The sequence below is a fragment of the Cupressus sempervirens genome, chromosome 9, assembly GCF_028749045.1.
Source record: "Cupressus sempervirens isolate cs-2001-9-10 chromosome 9, ASM2874904v1, whole genome shotgun sequence".
Taxonomy (NCBI): domain Eukaryota; kingdom Viridiplantae; phylum Streptophyta; class Pinopsida; order Cupressales; family Cupressaceae; genus Cupressus; species Cupressus sempervirens.
Window position 1 is genome coordinate 592009590 of NC_143126.1, and position 27416 is coordinate 592037005.

The 27416-nt window shown below is 39.5% G+C and overlaps 1 protein-coding gene across 4 annotated transcripts in view; it reads left to right on the plus strand.

The window, feature by feature from the left end:
- Positions 1-27416, plus strand: part of LOC149540067 (Galactose oxidase/kelch repeat superfamily protein) — a 289836-nt gene that overhangs the window by 98565 nt on the left and 163855 nt on the right. For all 4 annotated transcript variants that reach the window (XR_016356343.1, XM_089801257.1, XM_089801256.1 and 1 more), the window contains one exon: positions 13662-13718. Coding sequence is in view for 3 of the 4 variants with exons in the window: in XM_089801257.1 (XP_089657383.1) it covers positions 13662-13718 (57 nt within the window). In the remaining variant the exon portion in view is untranslated. The remainder of the gene's footprint in view (positions 1-13661; positions 13719-27416) is intronic.

Genomic DNA, 27416 nt, shown 5'->3' on the forward strand with positions numbered 1-27416 from the left:
GGTGTTTAGTCAAGAGTTCACAAGGGACAAGTACCTCCACAAATAAATTGGTTCAAAATACACATACCACTGTCACATAACTTCATTAACCAGGAACAAATGACTGCAACCACTATTAATCCAAGATGTTTAAACTCATCTATTCCGTTTGAGACTTTGCAAATAGAATATTTAATTCTTCACAATAACAAGTAGCAGACAATCTTAAATGCAAATGAAATGTGATACCAGTGTATCAAGATAACGCATGGAAGAATTAAGAAATGAAAAACCTAGATTAATTGCCAACAATTTACAGGTCTGATGCCGTTGAGCTTCTTCCACCCTGTATGGTCGCTACTAAAACTTGACTAAGAGCCGTGTGATGTTTTCTCAAGCTGAGAATATTCGAACTCGTGCCCACTTTGTCTGCACGTGAATACCCTTAGATTCAATGCACGTCTTTTCCAAGCTGACTACGAAACTGGCGTGCGTTTTCATACATAATTACCATTCCGACTGTGCGTGAAGGACAATACTCTAACCTCCTAGCACCCAAATGCAAGACTGCTAAGAAAATGCGTGGCAGTTCCAGCATGCCAACCAAGGTAAAACGATAACAGGAACTCCACACAAAACTCCTCTTGATTACTACGCACAGATTTATTTCGTCAAATAACGGACAATCAACTGTAATATTGTGGAGAGTGACATTTTAGACTTGAACCCGTGTGGCCCAGCTTGGGATATTAATTGGTTTGCTGAGAATGTAACACATCCAACTTGACCAAGTTTGTGTTTACTTGCGGATGATAGCTTGGAGGGTCATTCTGCTGTAACTATACTCCTTTCGTGGTAAACTGCCTTCTTACGATTTCCAAACTCGACCTGTGTTCAAGGTGACTGTCGTGTGGAATCCAAAACGTGGATTGCTCTCTAGTCGATGTCACATAAACCACAGCAACCCAGTGGAAGTCTGATCTCTGACGTGGGTGGAATAGGCTCGGGTTTATCAACGTTGTGACTCACTTCTATGCCCTGTGTCCATGCGGTTATTCTGCCTTCGCCTGGGACTGTTCTGCTATAAACTGACCCGTGGAGTGCTCACAAGTGTATGGCAATGTGCAATAAACTTCGAATGGGAACACTCAATCTGGACCATGCCCTCTATTACGTCCTCGTGCACACCCTTTTTTTGGAACTAAATCTGTACCCACTGGCTACCACTGGAAACGTAGATACAAGAAGACAAAAATACTGAAATCACCAAGTTAGATTCATGTGCTCATACCTTCATCATATTCGACTTCTCTGAACTTCTTTCCTTGCCGATTTTCTGCCCATTATTATTTACCATTGAATGGAGGAATGTTGGGGTGACGTCCAACTTCCTTATAACTCCCAAAGCTTGAGGGTTTTCATGCTCAAAGTTTCAGACCAGTCACATTCAAGCAACCAAAACTCACAATATGTCTTTAGCAATTCTCATGTGTTACGTGATTCCATAGGATGGCAGGATTCTTGGCTTTGATACCACTGTAATATCCCCTTCCGAATATTATACCAAAAACTTGAGATATACACTTGCAAATTTAAATCCGAATAGTAAACCAATATCCAATATAGATTCCAGAACTTTAATCAATTTCTAACTAACACATTTGCATACAAGAAAACTCAGAAAAGATTATTTTATTTCCCCAATATTCAGAAGTTTATACATAAACCAGCAGATTAATACAAATAACTGTCTAGTAACGTTACTGCATTATACAACAGCAATACAATAACATGCAACAATTCCAATAATCCAATCTTATAAATAGGAATGATAGTTAGATTGGCAATGTAGATTAAACCTGTAAGAAGGCTAGGTTTGCATCCAACCTTCAAACACCTCTTCAAGGGTTTGCATTCTCGAAGAAATAACCAACAATTGTTTCCAACTTCAGATTAATATTTATTTTAAATAATATAATCTTCATATCCTCCCATGTGAAGTTGATATACCTTTATCACTTTTCCCAATGTGATGCACGCTCTTTTAAGCAATGTGGGATAAAAAAGTTTTTTGTCCTTTAGTCATTTAAGTGAACATAGTACCTTTTTAAAAATAAAGTGTCAAGTTAAATGAACTTTAATAGACACTTAGTAAACCATATAATCATCAGACATTAAAATAACTAATCAAACGAACTCGGATAAGCACGTGCAATAGCTCATTGGAAAGCTCTCAGTGAGACACTTCTAGATCAATACTGGGATATCAAGAATACTGAGCTCTGTTTACTTACGAAAAATAGTAAGTATCCGAACAACTTGCCAAACAGCTCTGCTGGGTTTGAAACTGGAAATGTCTAGGCCAAACCTCACACTGAACCCCGTAAAGAATCTTTTCGCCCCCGAAACCTAGGCGAAGTGATCCGTCACAAAATTATAATGTCCCAAAAAAGGGGACATTACATAAATTGACTCAATGTGTGACTAGCATAGCATATGTTAGGACGAGTATTAACCAAGTACATTAGGGACCCAATAATCTGCCTGTAGTAAGTAGAATCTGTAGGTTCAATTTGATCACATCATCTTTCAACTTATATAAATTTCTAAGTTGCCGGATTCGTCCCCTGCTGCTTGGATTTGGGTCCGGGTCTGCACGGGTCCGGATTCGCCCCCGAGTTTGTTGCGGGTCCGGACAGGGTCCTTAGTTTTGACTATGGATTCGTCCGGATCCTTGCTGGAGCGAACCCAGATGAACCCACAGCGAACCCGGGGCTAAAAACAACTTTAAAGAGTGTGTTTTTTAAATTGTTTTCTTCTGTAACTCTCAAAGGAACTTAATAAAAAACATTACACTCATCTAATCCCTTATGTCAAGGAGGAGGACGATGATATAGCAGCATATGGGACTAGTGGAACCAGTTTGGGTTCCAATGATGAAGCTCTAGATATAGTTGTAGCTGGGGATGAAGCCATTGATCTCTCATTTTATGATGATCCAATTGACCCTTGAAGGGCATTTGATACTATGATTATTGATAAACTACTAAACACTTGTCATCTATCATCATGTTTCAAACTTTATTATTTGATGAACTAGTCTTTATTTTGCAATTTAGTAATTCAATGTATTATTTGATGAACTAGTCTATGTTTTGCAATTTAGTAATTCAATGTATAATTTTCTTTACAATCATGAAGATAGATTAATGAGCGAGTATTTAATGTTTTTAGAGTTAGGTTAAATCATGTTTTGAAGGGACCCAAAACCCTTTGGCATTTGGCATTGATCAATGATCAAGCAACAATTGTTCATATTGTGAAATGATTTTGTTTTGCAACTATGCATGTTTCTTTTTTGTGTATGTGTCTATATATATATATACTCACGAACCCAAATGGGAAAAAAAAAAATTGCTTGAACCCACAAACCCAACCCCGAACCCGAACTTGTCCTCGAACTTGAATCAGCAACTTAGATAAATTTACTTCCATGGGAGTAACTGTAGGTTTACATTCCATCATCCCAAATTTAGTTAAGATATCCACAGTATATTTTCGTTGATTTAGAATAATATAGTTATCCTACTACCATACTTCTAAACTAAGAAAGTAGTGAAGTAGACCCAAGTCTTTCATTTCAAATTCTGCTGTGAGCTTTTATTTGCATTTTTCTATGAGATATTCTTCACCTGTTATCAACAAATCATCAACATATAACACAAGGATAATCATACCATCACCATTTGTTTTGAAATATAAGTTGGGATCAGCTTCACTTTTGGAATATACCAACTTTAGTAAGTAGTTGTCTATTTTTTCATACCAAGCTCTAGGAGCCTGTTTGAGACCATAAAGTGCTTTCTTTAACTTACAGACATGAGTTTTGTTGTCATGAGTATTGAACCCTTCTGGTTGCTCAATATAGACTTCTTCAATCTTGCCCTCAAGGAATGCTGTTTTGACATCCATTTGGTGTACCTTCCATCCCTTGGATGCTGTGATAACCAAGATGGTTCTAACAGAAGTATATCTAGCAATTGGAGCAAAAGTTTCTTCATAATCGATGCTTTCTTTCTGTGAGAAACCTCGTGCTACAAATCTAGCTTTGTATTTTTCGATGCTACCATCAGATGCATGTTTAATTTTGAACAGCCATTTGGAAGAAACAACCGATTTGTTCTTAGGTCTTGGTACCACATCCCATACATCATTTTTTAATATAGAGTTATATTCTTCAATCATTGCTTCTTTCCAAAACTGATTTGAAAGTGCTTCCTTAACATTAGAAGGTTCTGTTTTTATAAGTTCATTTTACAGAGCAACATAACATGATTGATTTCTTGTTCTTTTGCTCTCTCGCATTACTTCATCAGGTTTAACATGATTCTGTTCTATCATTTTCGTAGCCTAGAGTGGCCTCTATTTATTAGTGATATTTTCAGATTCTTCATGAATAGGCATAGTGGAAGAGGAGGGTTTAGAATCATTCTCCCTCTCAATTTCTATTTGTTGATTTTCTTTTGGAATAGACTCAGTAATAGATTCATCACTGTTTTCGAAAATTTTAAAGCCAATATCTTCTGCAAATTTTACATCTCTGCTAATCTCAATTGTTCTTTGTCCTGGAATGAAGATTCTATATTCTTTAGTTGTTTCACTATATCGAATAAATATTCCCATTTTCCCAAAAGGTTCTAGTTTTGTTCTTTTCTCTTTAGGTATGTGAATATAAACTGGACATCCAAATATTCTCAAATAACTTAGATTAGGTTTAATGCCAGTGAATACTTCTTCTGGAGTGATGTTTTCTAAAGCTGAGTGTGGGCATTTGTTTTGTATGTAGACTGCAGTGTTAGATGCTGCGGCCTAGAAAGAAGTGTTAAGGTTTTGATTGTGCATCATTGCTTTGGCTGATTCAACAATTGATCTATTTTTACGTTCCGCAATTCCATTCTATTGAAGATTATAAAGTATAGAAAACTCCTTCTTAATCCCAATGGTAATGCAAAAATTCTTAAAAATATCAGAGATATATTCACCTCCATTGTCTGATCTTAGGGTTTTTATTTTTTGTCCTGACTAGTTTTCAACTAAGGCTTTGAATTCTTTGAATTTAGCTAAAACTTCAATTGATTCCTTTTGTTTCAAGAAATAGATCCAGGTTCTTCTAGAGTAATCATCAATAAAAATTATATAGAAGAAACATCCATTAAGAGAAGGTACAAACATAGGACCGCAAAGATCAGTGTGGATTAATTCAAGCATGGATTTGGATTTGTGATCACTTTTAGGAAATGATTGTTTAGTGTTTTTGCCTAAGGCACATCCTTTGCAAACATTTAAATAATCAATTTTTAGGCTAGGTAAACCTTTTACTATTTTTCCCATGGATGATAAAGCTCGGTAGTTAAGGTGATCTAACCTCCTATGCCAAATTTTAGTGGAGATTGAGGTTTCATGACTTAGAGCTAATTTTGTATTTCGGCTATTACAAAGTTTATAAAGACTTCCATCTCTAAAACCAATAGAAATAACTTTCTTAATATTAAAATTCTTGGGCCAAGCTACAACTTTGTCCTCTAGAAATGTGATTCTGAAACCTTGATCAGCAAGTTCATAGATAGAAACTAGGTTTCTTTTTATTCCTAGTACATATAAAACATTCTTGAGTTGTAGTGTGATTACTGAATTTAGTTGAATTGAACAGGAACCAATTCCTTTGATAGGATGAGTAAAGTTATCTCCAATGGTGATTTCTTTTGAGGCTTGTTCAGAGAAGGTTTCAAATTTGTCTTTAAAACCAGTAATGTGTCTAGATGCTCCACTGTCGATGATCCAAGTGTTGTTATTAGAGTTTAATTCACTTGAAAGGGCTAAGTAAAATGCTTAGTTTTCTTTTCCTTCTTTCTCTTCACCCTCTTCTTTGATTTCTGCTAAGACTGCTTGAATCCTTTTCTTTTTAGGATAGAATTTGTGGGGGTGACCAATTTTGTCACATTTAAAACATCTAACTTTTGACCAATCACGATGCTTGTAAGATTTGTTAGACTCCTTTTTGTTGTATTTGAATTTTCTCTTCTTATTTGATTTTACATGAAGTGCTTGGATTTCTCCCTCTTGATTTGTACTGAGTCCTCTTGAGACTAGTCTAGATTCTTCTTGAGTACATTCATTTTTTAATCTATCAAATTTTGGAAGTTCGGGTCGAGAACTTAATCCTCGAATAAATGTTTCCCAAGATAGTGGAAGACCTCTCAGTGCTATCATGTTGAGTTCTTTGTCATCAACTCGACTGTCCATAGTTGCAAGTTGATCTTTTAGTTCAAAAATTCTTAAAAAATATGAGGTGATTGATTCTCCATTTTTCATTTTTATGTATGGTAGATCTTGTTTTAACGTTAATAATCCACTAGTAATATTGATTTCAAATGTATCTTGAATTGTGGAGAACATTTCAAATGTCGTCTTGAGACTGGATATGGATGGTAGGATATGATCTTTTATTGAATCTATAATGATCTTCATGGCTTTGTTATTATGTCTTTTCCATGTTACTTTTTCTGATCCATTTTCAGGCATAGCCATGTTTGATTCAATGAATTCTTCTAGTTCCATTTCCCTTAATATTATCATTACTCTAATTTTCCATGAAGAGAAATTAGATGCACCCTCAAGCCTATCTTCTTGTCTCACATGATTCACCATTTTAATAATTTAGAGTTTTAGCCCCTTTTTCAAAACTGAGATTTTTATATATATAGTGTAATGGTTTTTTCTTATCAGAATGGCTCTGATACCATGTAAAGTTTTATGGATCTTTTGATAGATAAAACAATTAGAATAAATTAGGAAACAACTGAAGATCTTACTTGTATTACAGAGGTGTAGAGTATGGCTTGAATGAGGATGACCTTTGATTGGATTTATTCAGATCTTTTGCTCTGACAATAGTTGATAATATAACTTGTCTGCTAATTGTCCTGATGCTGCTCCTGCAAGTTAGTTTTATTAAAATATATATAATATCAACTTGTTTGCAGATCGCTGGGAATAAAATGTCGTTTATTGATTTCTTCCACAGTGATCTGCCCCTCTTTTAATATATGTATGAAAAAGCCACAACCATGCCTTTTCGGTGGTATTGTTGAAAACTAACAAACCCAATGCTTAATGATCCGCCGATGGATGATTTATTAAGGAGCCTGATCACATAATAATGTAACATTATCGTTTGACTGCCGATAAGTATACTGCCGATGATTATTAAAATGCAAATGGATATTATCCAAAGCACACACACACACACACACACACACACACACATATGTCTATATATATATATATGCATTGGATTTAACAATCAGTAGTAACAACTTTATCTGTTAAACACAAACATAGATTAGTACATCAAATAAACATGAATTACTTTTACTGATGCTAAAACATTAACAATTTGTTTGTGGCATCAAAAGGAATTTGCTTTCAATTGCAGGCCTTGTAGATCAAGGGTATCATATCACATTCAAGAAGCTAAAGTTCTATCCTAGCCCAAGAACTCCAATATTAAGAAGGCAATCACCATTGGTTTCAAAGATGGAAGTTTGCATAAACTTTGTAACCTCAAAATCTTGCATTAAACCATGAAGTTTCAAACTCAAATGATATTTGGCATAGAAGACTTGGCCACCTTCACTTTCGTGCTCTGTCATCTATAGAAAAGATTCTAACAGGTGTAACTAGTCTAAAATTTGATCATATTGGAACATGCAAGGGATGTGCCTTAGGAAAAAATACCAAAGGATCATTTCCTAAAAGTGAACATAAATCTAAAACCCTACTTGAACTTATTCACACTGACCTGTGCGGTCCTATGTCAGTCCCTTCTCTAAGTGGGTTCTTGTATCATGTAATTTTTATAGATGATTTCTCTAGGAAAACTTGGATTTACTTCTTAAAACTTAAGGAATCAAATGGAGTATTATCAAAGTTCAAAGAGTTTAAGGCTTTAATTGAAAACCAAATTGGGAAGAAAATCGAAACATTAAGATTTGACAATGGAGGCGAATATATTTTTGAGAACTCTAAAGAAATCTGCACCTCTGTTGGGATTAAGATGGAGTTTACATTACCTTATAATCCTCAACATAATGGAGTGGCAGAAAGGAAAAACAAAACTATCATTGAATCCGCTAAAGCCATGATGCATGATCAAAACCTTCACATCTCATTTTGGGCTGAAGCATCTAATATTGCAGTATACATTCAAAATAGATTTCTTCATTTAATTTTAGAGAATATAACTCCTGAAGAAGTCTTTACAGGAAACAAACCAGATTTAAGCCACTTAAGAATCTTTGGATGTCCTGAATATATTTATATTATGAAAGAAAAGAGAACCAAACTTGAGCCATCTGGGAAGAAAGGTATATTCGTAGGATATAGCGAATCCTCTAAGGGTTTCAAGGTTTACATTCTAGGACAAAGAACGCTTGAAATTAGTAGAGACGTAAAATTTGAAGAAGATACTGCTTATAACCTCTCTAAAAACATTGAAGAATCAAATGAGGAATCAACTACAGAATTAGATGAGAACCCCATAGTTGAGAATTAGAGGGAGAGTGGTTCTGAAGACCATGAACTCCCATCTACAAATACCGAAAATTGTGGAAATCCTAATAATAAGAAAAGGCCACCATGGGCAAGAAAGATGATTGAAGAAAACCATGTAGAACCTGATGAAATATTTAGAGAAAGCAAGAAAACTAGAAGCTATTCATGCTATGTTGCCCTAGTATCCAAACTCATTAAATCAGAAACATCAAGTGTTGAAGAGGCACTATCATGCCAACCTTGAAAAGATGTAGTGATTGAAGAATATCAATCTTTATTAAAAAATGATGTTTGGGATGTCATACCTAGACCTAAGGACAAATCAATTGTCTTTTCTAAATGGTTATTTAAAATCAAACATGTACTATATGGTAGTATTGAAAAATACAAAGCTAGATTTGTTGCCCGTGGATTTTTTCAGAAGGTTGGAATTGATTATGAAGAGACATTTGCTCCCTTTGCTTGATATACCTCTGTCAGAACCATTATTGCTATTGCAGCATCCGAAAGATGGAAGATACATCAAATGGATGTTAAGACTGCCTTTCTGAATGGTGTTATTGATGAAGTATATATAGAACAACTAGAGGGATTTGTCACTCACGACAAAAATTCCTATGTGCACAAATTAAAAAAGGCACTCTACAACCTTAAATGAACCCCTACGGCGTGGTACAAAAGGATAGACAATTATCTCACTAAACTAGGGTACTCCAAAAATGAAGCTAATCCTAATACATAGTTCAAAATATTAGATGGTGATATAATTATTCTTGTTTTATATGTTGATGACTTACTAATAATAGGGGAAGACCATCTCATAGTGAAATGCAAACAAGATCTTGTAGTTGAGTTTGACATGAAAGATCTTGCACTCCACTATTTTTTGGGCCTAGAAGTATGACAAAAGGAGAACTACATTTTCTTCTACGAAGAAAAATACACTATTGACATCTTAACCTAATTTGGAATGAGAGATTACAAGACGTTATCCACACCAATGGAAACGAATCTTCACAAACTTAAAAATGATGAAATTGAATCTGAACCTACTGATCGTACATAATACAGACAAATAATTGGATCACAAAAGTACCTAGTGAATACTCAACCTAATATTTGTTATGCAACTAATAGATTAAGCCAATTCATGTGCGAACCTAAGAAGATTCACCTCATGGTTGCCAAGCACATCGTATGATATCTATGTGGTACTATCGGATTTGGTCTGAAATATGATTGTGCTGAGATTCAACTTCAAGGGTACTCAGATTTTGACAGGGCCGGAAGCACCATCAACCGTAAAAGCACTACAGGATGTTGTTTTAGTCTTGGTTTTGCTATGATATCTTGGTTCAGCAAGAAGCAGTCAGCAGTTGCCCTAAGTTCCACTAAAGCAAAATAAATAGCTGCCTCTATGGGAACCAGAGAAGTAGTATGGTTAAGAATGTTGCTAGTTGGATTATTCGAGAAGCCTTCGAAGCCTACAATTATGCATTGTGACAATAAGAACTGCATAAAGTTATTGGTAAATCTAGTTTTTCACAACTGGTCTAAGCACATCGAAATCCCTTATCATTATGTCAGAGATATGGTGGATAGAGATGTTCTCAAGTTAGAATACATCAACACTGATGAGAAAAATGCTGATATATTCACTAATTCTCTCTCTAAACCTAAATTGGAGCATTTTAGAGGTAAACTTGGGTATCATTCAAATGTGATTGTAACTCTTGAGATTGAATCCCAATCATATTGTAAATGGATATTTATGTTCTTTTAAAACTTTTGATGTCAAAGAGTTACTTTCTCTCATGTGTGAAATATGCCATGAAGGGTGACGATCCTTCATTGATATATATATTTTTGGTGGGGAACTATTATAAGGTGACGATCTTATCAATAGTTGGACCTGTTATCATGAAAAACTACATTAAGTTGCTGTCCTGGAGTATTGGTAGTCATGATAATGAACATATTATGATTAGACTACATTAAGTTGTTGTCCCGGAGTGCCGAATATCATGATACTTGTCATGATAGAGTTCGTGACATTTTGATTACTTATCTGATTGACCCTGTTGTCCCAAACTGTCATAATGTTAGTCCATATATCAAGTGAATATTATGATTGTAAGATAACATAAAAAGATTCAATCCTCCCTTGCTAAGAGGGAGTGTTAAGATTATAGCTTCAGTCGTTGAAGTATTTGGATAAATCATATATATATACATATATTATTGATTTAATTATATCAAATTTGTTTCATATTATATCTAGCTTCATGTTATTGGGCTTTTATCATAACATTGTTATTATTCATTATGGAAGGCAAATATTATATATGCACCGATATTGACTAGGTTCAAATACTCCCGTAAATATGGATTTGTTTGACCAAAGGTCACATCCACATAGGAACATGACCCTACGTGGTACATGTACCACGTACCGTGGACATGACTCTATATTATCCTCTACATATTGAGTGCAGTCGCTGCAAATGAATATCAAAAAATCACATAATGTGACAAGTAATTTCAGCGACCAGTTCAATAATTTTCTGCAATATATACAATGAAATTATAATACAGTTCTGCTATAGTTTTTCATCCAAAGGTTGATCTTCAGCATTGGAATAAATAAACCAGTCATACAGTGCATCAGAATTCTATTAGAGGGCTTTACATTTCTGAATCTTGTTATTCTATTAGAGATCCTATATTAATTTACATTTGATACATCCGTTTGATGGAGCAGGTAGAGGATATGATTCAGTTAATCTTCGGTGATCATGGTCATATTGATCTAGAGGGAGTAAACCATGTTGAGATGGATTCTCTATTGATCAACAAATTTTAGCAGTCAAGAGGACTGTGATTCATGAATATAGCTCATGACTATGTGATTTTAATGGGCCCACCCCTTGCATACATCATGAGGAAGTGACAACTTCCAAAAGATGTCACTTGTATTTGGAGAAGTTATTGAAAGGTGATGATCTTACAATAACTTAATTTTTTATTATGATCAATATCTTACGACGTCTATGTAGATCATGATAGATTATACTTTGCAGGGTGGATGTTTACATTGTAAGCATTATGAGAATGCCTATGCACATACCTAATAAACATTTTTTTTTTGAGTACATGGTGAATGTTATGCAAATTGATTTTCTAGAGTACTTGGTGAATGTCATGTGACTTGATGTTTTGAAGGCCATTACTCATAGTACTTGGTGAATATCTTGCATCTCAACATTCTGGAAGACTAGTACTCAAAAGAGTACTTGGTGAATATCATTGACATTCTTGAAGAGTAATACTCATGATATCAAACCTTGTTTGAGGATTTGGTGAATATCATTGATATTCTAGGAGACCAATACTATTGATATCAGATGTGATATCAACCCTTATTGAGTACTTGGTGAATGTCATGTATTCTGGGAGACCAATACTCATGATATCAAATGTGATATCAGAATAATGGAAATTTGTTGATCAAAATTTTCCTTTATGTGTCATTCCTAACATTACGAATGGTGTAATATATGTCTTGTGTTTATCCTCCTTAGCTAAGAGGGAGTGTTGATGTTTGGTAGCTTTAGTAGGATAAACCTATGAGATCAAATAATATAATAATGATTCATGTGTGTGTGTGTGTGTGTGACTATAATTAAGATTATCATTATATTATTTATATTAATGAATAGACATGTTCCATGAAGGGACATGTCTCATCTTGGTTTATTCTTCATAAAAATACAAGAGGACACATACAAGAGGACACTGCCATTTGGAAAGTGCATACCAATACATTAGGCAGTGCTATTACATTTTCAGCAGTCTAGAAAAAACAACACTAAATTTTACATTTAATATTGTTAATTGCTGGAAGGCTTCTCCAATATTGGTAATGATTTGAGCATGACCAAAGAAACATTAAAGGTCTGATTATAAAAGTTCCCAGTATGGCTTAAAGGCCTCCATCTAAATTTTAGTATAACCATTTAAAGAAATACAGTTTTTTTTAATACTTGGTTTAGACTAGCTTAATAATCCCTATGTATAAGCATAAATGTACCTTAATTAAATAGTTTTGGTGTGAGGCCCCAATCCCATCAAGATAATCCACTCACTTTAAGTCACAAATACAGAAAAATATATCCGTGCATTCTGTCAAGATGCAACAAGGTTAATCTCAATATTGATTCGGTCCACCTTAATAAACCAGTCAAAGCAGATGAGTTACTATGATAACAATGTCTCCAAGTATCACCCATCATATAAAACATGCATAAAAATTCAAATCAAAGTCATAGTTTGCTTTGCAGCAACCTTACATAACATGTCTGCTTCCTACACAAGGTTCATAGGATACTAAATATTGTGGGAATGTATTCAAATTGTTGGGGACATAGCCAGCCTCCTGCTAGCTTGCCAACAGAGTGGAACATGGAGAATTTGCTATTGGTATTTGTTGCATCTGATTTTATCCTAGGCTTTTGTCTTGTAGCTATTGTACAGAAGTGAGAAACTGCTGTTTCCAAATCACTAAAGGGAAAAGAGAAATTCGATAGACTTCAAATCTGTTACTAATAGAAAAAAAATACAAGAATATTTGAAATTTGTGAACAAATAACTAACTAAAGAATAGAGAAATAAGATGGTGGGACCATTGTGTAGATAACACTAAGCTTGGTTTTATAGTAATGTGAAAAAGAGTGGTTTATGCATGAGAGGGTAGCATTTTCATAGCAATAAATGATTTAGTAAGCATGTGATACTTTCATCGCAAAGAGACTTTCTCAAGTTTATTGCTACACATATTAGCTTCCCAATTACATGTTCTTTTTTATAAATTATCTTTGAACCCTTTTCAAAAGTTATAATTCATATCAAATTAATTCCATAAGAGAATCATATGCTCAATGACACATTGGTATACAAACAGTTGGTTCTAATTTTAGTATTTATTAACACAGGCGTGTTTCAGGAATTCTGAAATCTAGTACTTGCATTGTAGATCTTTCCAATGATATCGGTGTTTTGCAAATTTACAGGAGGAGGCGGGCCAATCATGGGAGATCTTTGGGCTCTAAAGGGTCTATTTGAAGAAGGTAATAATTTCATGCATCTCAGGCTTGGGTTTTCATTTATTTGAATTGAATTATTCGGTCCTTACATTTGTTTTTTCTTACTATCATTTAATTTAAATCTATCTGGCATCTCACTTGTTGCTGTTTAGTGACTACATCGAATTTGTCGTTTCTTGAAGTTGAAGCTGTCTAACCAGGGGAGTAAATGTTTAGAATCTAAATATCAGTTAGATTTGTCTATCTTCTGAAGAGAGGAAGCTAAGGCAAATTCACGGGGTTCTCATAATCAAGAAATTGTTAATCTCCTTTGTAGATGACTTTTTTTGATGAAGTCTTTTTATGTTCAAAATTTTTTATACCTTCCAGAGATTGGCAAATAATTTTCTCTAAAGCTCACTTTTATCCTCGTGATAACTTTTTCCCGTCAAGTTTGAGAATGAGTAACAGAGGAAATATTTTTATCAAGGATGGTTGAGATATATTTGCTTTCTGTTTCAAATGTTTGTAGTGATTAGATTTTGTTCTGGCCAACGAAATTTGATCTAGGTCTTTGTTTGCCCATGAGTAAGGATGGCTTTTTGACCCCTAAATAACTAGGTTTCAGATGTGTCTGAGACAACATAAGAAACAATAAACAAGGGATGGGAGTTTAATATATTAATGTCATGTTTGAAAGAAAACTTAAGAGTAATTACCGTTGGTTTTATTATTGTAGCTTAAATTCCCATAGACAACTCTCCTTAGTAGATTGATAATTTGAAGGACTAATCTTCCAATTTAGATTAGCTCTAGCATCTATACCATCAATGATATGCATATGTGATAAATAAAGATATTTTTAGTGTTGAACTTTATAAAGGCTCACAATTTTTTGCATAATAGTTATATTTTTCAAGACACTTATGAACATTTTGACATAATTTAGATCCTTATCATATAAATATTAAAAGTGACTACACATGATCCTAATGTTTAGAGTTCTTAGGTTTATTCTAAACTAGTGTGTATCTTTGTCCAATTGGAATTGTTCTGAGCTCTGTTGTCTTGTGGCTCAGATATAATAACACTGAATGCGATAATGTCATGCAAGCTGGATCAAGAGTTTGCAATACATAAGTATTGCATAAACTGTAATAAAATCCGCTGAATACATACTGATCCTTTCATGACATTGTGTAGTGAAACTTATTTTATTATATTAATGATAGTTTATACAACATCGAACATTCACAAATATAGATCCAAAGAATCTGCTGATACAGTGAACTGATCAGCCAATATCATCTATACCATAGATATTACATTCTTTCCACAGTATACAAAATGAGATGAGAGGATTGAAAGTCTTTATACAAACAGATAAGAGATTATATGAAAGGTGCTGTAGATACTAATACCATGGGTCTATAATGTTAGTACTGCACTCTGCATGATCAGTCTTATAGCCTCCAAGAGAAGGATCCACAGCTTGCGAAACCTCTGCTGCAGCTTCCCAACTTGGAGCATCTGGACCATGGGTGTCTGCTATCTCTTTGTTCTTTTGTTCGATGTCTATTCCTTTATCTTTGACTACGTGTTTCAGCATCTCTAACTCCTTTTTGTTGAGCATGTCACTGTATGTATGAAAGTAGTGAGCAGATTCAATATCAGCTTTGTACATTAAGAGTACTCCCTCCTGGATCAGGATCAAAAATCTGCTTTTTGGGATCTCTAATACAGCTGAGAACTGTGACATAATGAAATAGTGTGTGAGTTTAATCTTAAACTCAGTAAGATCCCTCCTTTTACCTTGGAAAAGCTCCTTGTTTCTCAAATTCCAGAGAAACCATAAAACTTCAGTTGTGTAAACAGCTCAAAATTTATTAAGGTTAGCATTAAATATATCTACATAACCAGCCAAAATTTCAATCCAAAACATGGTAGACTGAGCATTCTAAGAAACAGGACAACCAAAAAACGAAGACCAAATTGAAGAGGCAAATTTGCAAGTAAAGAAAAGGTGTTCAAAAGTCTCCAAGACTAGACAAAGAGCACAATAGGGAGGGGTGATACCAACAGAAGACAAAGCTGGACCCACAACAAGCTTCTTGAGAAGGGCAATCCATCTAAAACATGACATTTTTTGGTTCTACTGGTCAATGCCAAAGGAGATCAAGAATGACCTCCATTTGGACTCAGGTCATTTAAGGCCCTACAGCTGATTTGAGGTCTGAAGGATCAAGGAGTCATCTTTGATCATCTTATAGATTTTCTTAGTGGAAGATTCGAATAAAGGGGAACCATCCTTCCATTTTAGACTGTTCAAAAGATCTTTGGAGGCCATGACTTTACCAGAATTTCTAACTGCTTTCACCAGTAAAGTATAAGTTTTCTTCTAGGAATTCGAAATACTATACTTCTCACTAATTTTGCTCCCATGTTGCTAACCTATTGCTAGCCAAAATGTCCTTAAACTGTGAGATACCTTTACTATTCCAAAGCTTTTCTGAACAACTTTGTGTGAGTGCTAGTGGTTTGTTATTTCAAACTAGTGCCCCACAAGATAGATTTTTCCACTATAGAGAAGCAAGGAGGGCCACCAATTGCACCTTTGGAACATAATAGACCCATCACTTGAGACCGGGCTTTCCAATTGGAAGCAAATGCATTTGAGCCAAAATTTTGAGTTCAAAATCATCAAATATCATGTCACAGAAAGACAAGTCCTTCCTAGACTTGCCTTTCTTAATAGTAGATCTCATAATATTGTTTGTAACAAGGAATTTCCTAGTTTTATTTCCAGAAATAGCTTTAATAATCCACTTGGATGCCAGAGCAACACCATGTGCTTGTTTGTGGCCAACGGACTCCTTCGGGAAGGTTCGACGGATAGCATTTATATCCCGTCTGGGATCATTGTAATTCATCTTCTTAGATTATTCGCATATGCCAAAACATTATATTATGCTTCATAAGATAAGAAGATGAATTACAATGATCCCAAACGGGATATAAATACTATCCGCCGAACCTTCCTAAAGGAGTTCGTCGGCCACAAACATTATGTCCACTACAAACTATTTACTCGTCGGCTACAAAATACAGAAACACCGACGACAATCTTACCCGTCGGTTACAAAATACAGAAACACTGACGACAATCACCCTGTTGGCTACAGAATACGGAAACACCGACGACAATCACCCCGTCGGCTGACACAGTTTCTACCGATGACATCATCCCCCCCAAAAGAGAAAGTTGTCTCCGGACGACAATTACAAAATATCTGAGATAAATTAACAACCAAAATACATTAACAGAGTGACTACAACAAAAAATCTTCTTCTGTCACACCACTTCCACATTCATCTAGTTACATCTTTAGCATCTGCTAAAACAATACTATCTCCTCAAGCTGACCTTGATAGGCACCCGTGCTGCTTTCTCTACTTCCAACACTGGGTCCACTGAGCTAAGTGTCGCTGTACTGCCTTCTGGATGACCCACTCCTCCCGAGCTCTCTATGCCTCCACCAAGACAGCCTCTCGGCCAACACCTACTCCCAATGCCTTTGGTACACAGACACTCTATGCCTGTTGTAGCTTCAAGTCTTCCCAACTAGTGACACTTCCCACTACTAATATCCACAACGACTGGGGGTCCAGGGGGCAATGCCCCTAGCGGAGTTGAGGGGCAGCGCCCCTCGCCGCTAAGACCAAATTAGCACTCCAAAACCCACACAAAACTGCATAGAACACACCATTTTTGTCATTTTCTGCCAATTCTACACTCTTTCTAGCAACCACTGATGCTTCCCCTTCCCTTTGGCATCATCTACTACTCATTTCGAACAACTTGAATCTGTCGTCGTTTTCTTTTCTTTTCTTTTTTTTTGGTAAGAAAACCCCTCACACCCATCTTCTACACAAACTCGAATAATCTCTCCTCCGCAAATGAGAAACAGAACTCCAACAATCTTTCACTGAAACATCTCTGACAATGTGAAACACAAAATTGTGTTCTAATATTGCTTCTTACAGTCAAACGGGCAAGAGCACAACAACATACGCCAAGCACACAAAAAAATTCGAGCACCCCTGCCAACGCTATCAAACTTCCGAAAACTTGAGCTTCAGATCTCCCGACACACAAACAAACCCTTCCTGAACTGAAACAAAAACTTTTATCCAACAACTCGTGGATGTTCCCCCAAACTCACATCACATCGCTCCTAAGCATCCAATGATTCGAACCACGATCCTGCAATTTGATTGTAATGTTGCTAATCTCTAAGCGCCCAACTAAATATACATCGCATTCTTCCCACTCCTCCCAAAATTCTGAGCTTCTGCTCGTTATTCGCATTTAGTTTTCCCTCGGCTTCCCTGGTTTCGAGGTATACAGATCTGCCTGATCGAATTGAAACATTGTTCCCTCCTGTGAAGTTTACTTGCAGCGAAGATGGCATGGAATAATAACGGCGGTATATTGTTTTTCACTCGTGACAATTAGATTGAAATCCGCGGCCTCCAGATAACGCCGCGGGAACAGGTCCTCCACCAAATGCAACGAAGAGGAATCAAAACCCGTGGAAAATGTAGAATTTGCTGCTTGACAACCTCGCAGAACACCTCCCGCAAATTTTTTTTTTTTTTTTTTTTTAGTTCAAATTTTTTCAATTTTTTTTTAATTATTTAAAAAAAAAATGAACAGCACCTCAATTTTGCCTTCCGGCATCGCCATTTTGCAACGACGTTGACGAGGGAATCATCTGATCATTCTGCAACGGTGACGGTGACGGCATTTTCCTGGCACGGTAGGATCCGTTGACTGCATGAGGTACATCTTGCCTATCCAACGTCCCCAACTTTATCACTCGATTGTCGCCGACCTCCCGGATCTGATATGGTCCAACCCATCTTGGCTTAAATCTTTCCTGTTTGATTTCATTCCGACCGTCATACTTGAGTACCAATTGCCCTGGCTGAAACCTGTTGATTTTGTCATGCCACGCCTTATGTCTGTTCTGTGTCACCTCCGTCACCCACTGTGCCTGCGGTCATTGCGCATCTAGCTTATTTTTTTGCTGTCGATACCCTTCAAGTAATTTTATGGTGCGATGCATTCTTTTTTTCTTGTGCGGTCCGTTCACTGTGTACCGAATGGTGGGATCTTTTTTTTTTCTAGGTTTGGACTGTATGTTCTTCCCCTCAGCTTCAGGCGTAACCGCCTTTCCTTTTTTCGTTGCTCTGTATTCCTTCAGACACTCATTTTCCTCTTTTTTCTCACCTTCGTCGACCCTTAGCATATTACAACTCGGAAAGAGTTTGTAGTCTTCTATTTGCCAATAGTAAAAGCCATTCACTGAGTCTAGGTTGTTGTCATTCGATCCTCCTAGTGTCAATACTCCTTCGTTGTCCATTTCCATTCTCCTCTTTCCTTCATTGTCATTTCTTTTGTCGTCACTATCGCCTTTACCTTCTGAGTCTGACGATGCTGCCTCCTCGCCTACCATTTGTGTGTGCAGGTCAATTATGAATCTTTTGCCTCCGCGCTCCATTGATAGGGTATTTCGTTTCCAATCATGTTTTACTTTTGCTTGCACCAACCAAGTCCGTCGCAGAAAAGCATCATATCCTCTTCTTTTCAATGGAATGACCACGAAGTCCAATAAAAATGGCTGTGTTCCAATAGTTACCGGTTGCGCCCTTAAGGTTCCCAACGGTTTGATCCCGTGCTAGTCTGCCGTGAGCAACTAGAATGTAGGTGGCCACAACGTCGGCTTTCCCAACTTCTTCCAGGTATCCTCCGGCAACACATTCACGCTGGACCCTTCGTCGACAATTGTGTTTGTCAAAACATTTCCCAAAATCCCCATCTCGACGACCACTGGATGTTGTTTGTCGTACAGGTAGAGAAATCAACGCATACGGACAATAATAGCAGAGTAATATTCACATATGCCAGAACATACATTAGGCTTCATAATATTCGCAATAGCAGATGATTGATGATTTACAATGATCCCAGACGGGATATAAATACTACCACCGAACCTTCTCGAAGGAGTCCGTCGGCCACAATTATTCTATCTGCTACAAACTATTTATCGACGACGTCGGCTACAGAATACAAAACACCGCCGGAACCATCCAGTCGGCTAACACCATCCCCCCCCAAAAAAACAGTCGTCTCCTGACGACTAACAAAATTAGGAGACAACTTACAGACCACAAAAGAAATACTAGAGAGAAGGGGGCGTCCCAGAAGTGTGCTGCTGGCGACGTAACTCATACACCTGCTCTGTCCTGATGCGGAGATCTGTTTGAATCGGAGAATTAACTTCGACGGCCTCCTTTAGAAGAAGCGCCGCATCCATGGCCTGCGTCCTGGCTAACTGCATCTCATGCTTAGCCGCATCCTTATCTCGAACCGCTGCCTCCATACCTTGCTTAGCCATGTCTCTCTCCTTCACCGCTGCTGCCAAATCCCCCCCCAAAAAAATAGTCGTCTCCTGACGACTAACAAAATTAGGAGACAACTTACAGACCACAGAAGAAATACTAGAGAGAAGGGGGCGTCCCAGAAGTGTGCTGCTGGCGACGTAACTCATATACCTGCTCTGTCCTGATGCGAAGATCTGTCTGAATCGGAGAATTAACTTCGACGGCCTCCTTTAGAAGAAGCGCCGCATCCATGGCCTGCATCCTGGCTAACTGCATCTCATGCTCAGCCGCATCCTTATCTTGAACCGCTACCTCCATACCGTGCTTAGCCATGTCTCTCTCCTGCACCGCTGCTGCCAAATCTGCCAGTAGTGCTGCCCGCTCTGTGGCCCATCTTGCCTGCTGGTCGGCCAAGTCGGCGGCTAGCTTCTGTCTAGCCTCAGTCTCAACTGCCAATGATCTCTCTGCTGCAACCCTGTCCGCCTCCGCACGTCGACGACCGTAGTAAATATCTTTGTAGAGTCCCACTATCTCACGTGCCAGCTTCATCATATGGGTGTCACTGGTTCCCAACTCTGGCTCAGTGGCCCAATCTGCCAACATCTCAGCTGTCTCCATTGCCGGTCAGCCCCTGTCTATAAAGCAAGTCTGAAATCGCCAAGGACAAATCCCACGGATATATGCTTTGATCAAGTGCCACTCCCTCTGCCGAGTCAGGGCCTAAATTGCCACATCGTGTCCCTTCTTCAATGCAGACTTCATAGTCCTGAGGTAATCCCAGCACCTGTCCTCATCCGACCCATAGTCCTCCTTGGCGAAGACTTCCAATGACCATTCCGCATCACTGTTCTCCTGCTCATCAGCAGGAGCCATGCCCACATCCGGTGCCGCCTTCACTGCTGTTGGCGCAACCACGACATGTGGCATTCCCTCCTTCTGAAGTTGAGGCTCTGGTACCGCTGGCCATGTTCCTGAATGCCTAGGAGACTGAACGGACGGACCCCGCTTGGCAGGAGTGAGTCGGAATTGCTGCCTCAAAAACTCACTAGCTCTATCCATCACCTTCGGTTGGTCAAACTGCGCAAGCTCCATGTTCGTCTCTGGTACTGGCTAGGCTGACTCGGCCTCTGCTAAAAAGGATGATGAAACGGTGACCACTGCATCACAATCAATGACCTCCAATCGAACCTGCGGCTCAGACTGTGGCGGTGGCAACTGTGCTCTTGGTGGGATTGCGACAGTGACATCTGCTGGTACAACTGGAATCACCTCCGCTACAATTATCGGCAATGACTCGGCGATTGTGTGTGGGACGACATCCGTCACTATCTATGGAACCACCTCCGTCGTTGTCCGTGGGACATCGTCCGTGAGTGCCTATGGGGCCACCTCCGTCACTGTCCGTGGGACAACTGCCTCCGCTGGAGGAGTCATAAGGACCGAGGCACGGCGCTGACCAAACGTCGGAATGACTGTCGAAAAGGTAGTCAAGTGCGCTGAAGTTGACAGCTGAGGAGGGGTAAAGAATGTGGGCCCACTACTTGCTGCCTCACCATCAACTTCCGCCGATGTGCTCACCTCTTCTTCCACGGACTCAGCCTCGTCACTCATGGAAGTGCCCTCTCGTCCACTATCTGTCTCTCCGGAAGGAGCGAATCCACGAAGTACTTTCTTGTGACCTGCTGCTGATCCTCCTGTATCTAAGTGTCGCCAGTAGAATATGGGAGGCTCCCCGTCTGCCAACTTGCCCCGTGGAGGAGCCTCAAAGCCATCCATTGGAATCTGGCTAGCTGCAGCCTCTAGAAACAACCCGATGGCATGGTGCGACATAAAAAATGTTCGGTGCTGAAGCATCATGAATTCCTCCATCCTGTCGGCAAGCACTGAGGCCCAATCATATACCACTCCCTGCATGATACCATTCATAAACACAATCTGCGGCAACGCTATATCCGAAGCTCGAGTGGCGCCTGTCAACCTGCTCTTGATGACGTCTATGATACACCGCCAATGAACCTCCCGAATAGTCTCTGCGAAGCCCTCTGCACTTTGTCCCTTGAACTGCTGTCTCCCTCTCCACGGGTGTAAGGTACCTGCACACTAGAGCTATCCAATGCTCCTTCTGTTCCCGTGACAGTTTATGATGCTTGATTTGCACTTTCCTCCCATTGGCGCCAGGGATGTCGAAAACCCTAGTGAAATCCCTAGGTTTGAAAGACACTGTCATCTGATGCTCCTTGTACAGGAATGTACTCTTTCTGCTCCGGGCGCTATATGTCTTTATCATAGTGCACAATACTGATTCAAACAACCGGATGGAAAAAATGGGAAGCTGAATAGCCCAATGTACCTGTGCCCGCACCAAAATTTGTTTAATTTGGTCTTCCTCTGGGGTCTCCTGCTACCACTTCCGGCATTCGCTTTCACTAAGACTCTCAAACTGGACAGTGAGATAGGTGAGTTCCTCCTTGGTCTTCTGTTTCTTGCTACTTGAACCGGAGGGGCCTGCAACTCGAATTCTCGATGCCAAAACTCTTGAATTCTTTTCCATGCTGGCTGCCAACTGACTCTTCCACGGCTTCCGCTTGCCTGCCGATTCCATATGAAGGTGGCCTCTTATTTGCTATTTCTTATATAGTTCTGCTTACCCCTGCAGCAACCCAATGAAATTTTGCGGAAGACTACCTGTCCAATCCCCGCAGGCCGAGAAGAAGAGAAATATGTGCAAAAGTGTATTTAGAGTATCCGGCAAGGAATCTCGTCTGGAGGAGAATGTGGACTTCACAATTTTATTGCTGTTGTGATGAGTGCACAAAATCTCCCTGCATTGTCACAAAACCGCCCGCACGAGAAACAACCAAACCTTACACAGCCTAGTGTACAATCTTGATGCCGCTATCGCCGACTCGCATTAGCAAGAGGTCCATGAGCATAACGATATTGAATCAGTGGCTTGCATTCTGTGGGACAGCCATGGCAAGTATCTCATTACAGTAGGGGCGGACAACAACATTCTTATTCATTCACCCTCTTCTCCCTCTTCAAAGCCCATCACTCTTCGTCATCACAAGCGGGCGATCACAGCCATGGCCATCACGCCCACAAGCCTCGCCTCAAGATCTGTAGACCACTTTGTCAAACTTTATTCTTATCCAGGTGGAGAATTTTAGGGCAATATAACAAGATTTACTCTGCCTATACGCTCTCTGGCCTTCAGTAGGAGTGGAGAGCTGCTAGCTGCTGCAGGAGATGATGAGGGTATTAAGCTAATCAATACCACTGATAGCTCCGTTGCCAGGGTGCTCAAGGCCCACAATTATCCGGTCACAAGCCTTTCCTTTGATCCAAACAATGAGTTCCTAGCATCTGCAGATAGCGATGGCACTGTTATCTACTGGCAGCTATCAACAGGGAAACCTATGCATACTCTGAAAAAAATGGCGCCCACAGTAGCAAAGAAGCCCGCGGAGAAGAAGCTTGGTGAGAAGCCCGTGGTGGATATTTTCAGCGCAACATATGTTTAAGCCCGCGGGGCTTGCTTTGGTGGAGGCGTTATAAGTTTGGAAGAAACGATTTTAAGCCTGCGGGGGCTTCTTGTTTCCGACGGAGGATTATGCAACTTATGCCCACGGACAACTGCTTGCGGGGCTTTTAACAGCTTGCGGACAGACTGTCCGTGGGACCTTCCACTACACTCCCGCGGGGTCTTTCTCTGCTCGTGGGGGCCCCAAATTTTTTTTTTTAATTATATTTATTTATTTATTTTTAATTTTTAATTTTTAATTTTTTAATTTTTTAATTTATTTTTAAAAAAAATTTCCTAACACATCAAATAACAGAGGTACCTCCAGATGATGTCGCTAGAGAGTTTTGTAATGACGACGATGGAGGATTCAACGATGGCGAGAACGTTCTTGCGCGATATAGTTTTAACTTAGATCCGTTAACTGACTGAGCCATCTCCTGTCCGTCCAAGGTCGCCAGTCTGATTGCCCCAATGTTACCAATCTCTCGGATCTGATATGGTCCAACCCATCGCACTTTGAATTTTCTTGGCTTGATTTCATTATGGCCATCATACTTCAATACTAATTGTCCCGGCTGGAATCTGCTACGTTTGAGATGCTTATCATGCCAGAGCTTGCGTCTGTTCTGTGCCACTTCAGTCGCCCACTGTGCCAACAACCGTTTCTCCTCTAGTTTATTTAAATTATTCAATCGCTCTTGTAAGCTTCTGTCATCATCTGATTTGTTTTCCAACGCTATTCGGAGACTCGGAATCATGAATTCCGCTGGGACCACTGCTTCTTGTCCAAACATTAACTGGAATGGTGTGTGCCTTGTCGTCACCTTGTACGCCGTGCGGTAAGCCCATAGGGCAGCGGGTAAGTTCTCCTCCCAATCGGCACCTTCCACCGCGCAGGATTTGTAGATGATGGATACTAGAATTTTATTGGTGGCCTCTGCCTATCCGTTTGCTCTTGGATAGTACGAACTCGACAGTGAATGATAAATCTTAAACTGAGTGGTGAGCAATCGAATAACATGATTAACAAAATGACATCCCCTATCACTTGTTAATTGTAACAGGATTCCATACCTTGTGATGATCTATTCATAAATAGATTTTGCGGTGCTGACGGCCGAGTTATCTGGTAACGCACAGGCCTCCACCCACTTGGTCAGGTACTCCGTTGCAACAATGATGTAGTGGCACTGTCGAGTCTTGCTCACCCTCAGTGGTCCAATGAAATCTAGTCCCCATCTCTCAAAAAGTTCCTGCGCATGAGAGGGTTGAAGTGGCATGAAATCTCTCTTCAGTGGCTTCCCAGCCCGTTGGCAAGTGTCACATTCGACAACCCATTCCCATGCATCATTGTACACTGTTGGCCACCAGAGTCCTGCGAGTAATATCTTCCGTGCAGTGGTGTCGGGTCCCATGTGTCCTCCTGCAGGACCCTCATGTGCTTCTTTTAACACCTGCGGTATCTCTTCTTCCAATACACACCGCTGAAGAATATGATCCGGCCCCATTTTGTAGAGCAACACATTGATCAATTGAAATGTACAACTCCTAATTATCAACTTGCGCCTATCATTTGGTGACATCCCCGTGGGAAACTGTTCTGTTGACAGGTACTCGCCAATACTCCTGTACCATTCCGGCAGTACGCCAATCTGAAACAGTTGTGCGTCAGGGAAGTCATCATTCACACCCTCCGCTGGTTCCCCTGTTCTGATCTGCGACAGGTGGTCGGCACTGACATGTTTCTTTCTTGGCCGAACAATGATTTTGAAAGTGAATTCTTGCAACAGTAGTAGCCATCTGTTGATCCTCCCTTGGATGACGGGTTTATTAATCATGTACAACAGGGCTTGGTGATCAACATAAAACACAAACGGTGTAGCAAGCAAATAGTGACAGAATTTTTGCACAGCATAGACCATTCCCAGCGCTTCTCTTTCAGTCGTGCTGTAGTTCTGTTCGGCCTTTGAGAGCAACCGGTTGGCAAAGTATATTGGACGATCCAGTTCGTGATTACTAGTCTGTGCCAGGGTCGCGCCGATCGCATAGTTGGAGGCATCCACATGAACATGAAACTCCTTATTCCAGTCCGGATATGCCAGGATGGGTGCCGTAGCCAGTCATACCTTTAGCCCTTCAAATGCTTCGTCTTGCTCTTTATCCCATCGAAATGATTCTTCCTTGCCGGTTAGCTTATCTAACGGTTGGGATATCTTGGCAAAATTTTTAATAAATCTCCTGTAATAGCCTATATGCCCGAGAAAAGATTTTACCTCCGTCACATTAGTGGATGGCTGCATTTCAAGAATGACTCTTATCTTGTTGGGATCCGTCTTTAACCCTTCCTTACAGACAATGTGTCCAAGCAGTCTTCCGTGCAGAACCATGAATCTGCACTTCTTGGGATTCAACGCTAGCCGGGCTCTGTGACATCTCTCCATACATTCACCAAGTGTTGCCAGGTGTCCGTCCTCCGTGCTAAATATTGACCAATCATCCAAGAAGGCTTTGAAATTTCCTACAGACATCTTGTCGAAGATATGCAGTATAATCCGCTGGAATGTGGCCGGCGCGTTACACAACCCAAAAGGCATCCGGTGTTACGCGTAGACCCCATCTTCGACAACAAAAGTTGTCTTCAATTTATCCTTCTCCGCTATAGAAATTTGATTGTATCCAGAGAACCCATCCATAAAAGAGTAGATTTCATGTCCCGCGACCTCCTCCTGAATGCTATCTGTGAATGGAATCGGAAAAGGATCTTTGATCGTTACTGCATTCAGGCATCTGAAATCAACGCATATCCGGATCTGAATAGTATCCTTCTTCAATGAAATGACTATCGGTGACACCCATTCGCTGGTCTGTACCTTGAAGATAATGCCGGCTTCCAGCATCCGGTTGATTTCCTTCGTAACCCGGGCGGCATAGTTCTTGTTCATCCTGTAGGGTCGCTTTCGTACAGGTATAGCTCCTTCCACCAGCGGAATGCGGTGCACACACATTTCCGGCGGTACTCCTTTGAGGTCCTTGTATGTCCATGCAAACACATCTTTGTAGTCCATAAATATCTTGAATGCCGCGGCCTTGAGTACTGGATCCCAATTATCTTTGACTAGTATGTTCTTCGGCTCTGCCTCGTCCCCCAGATTCATCATTTGTAGTGTAGCTTCATTATACTTGATTGTCTCTCCTTCACTGAATGCATGGGCGGGTGTAACATCCAACGGTGCCTCCCCCTCCTTTACTTCAGTAAACTCCTTCGGATATTCGTTCTCAATTGACAGAACATTGCAGCTGTGAAATAATTCATAGTCCTCCAGTTGCTAGTGGTAGAGACCGTTGACGGAATCCAAGTCGTCATCCGTTGTTCCCTCGTCCAATCGGAGGAGCCCTCCTGATCCGGTTCCATCCGTTGTCTACCGTTGTCCTCCTCTCCTTCAAAATCTGACTACAAGGCCTCTTCCCCTACCATTTGAGTATGCAGATCAATGACGAATTGACAGCCTTTACTTTCCAGGGAGAGAAATCAACGCATACGGACAATAATAGCAGAGTAATATTCACATATGCCAGAACATACATTAGGCTTCATAATATTCGCAATAGCAGATGATTGATGATTTACAATGATCCCAAACGGGATATAAATACTACTGCCGAACCTTCCCGAAGGAGTTTGTCGGCCACAATTATTCTATCCGCTACAAACTATTTACCAATGACGTCGGCTACAAAATACAAAACACTGCCGGAACCATCCAGTC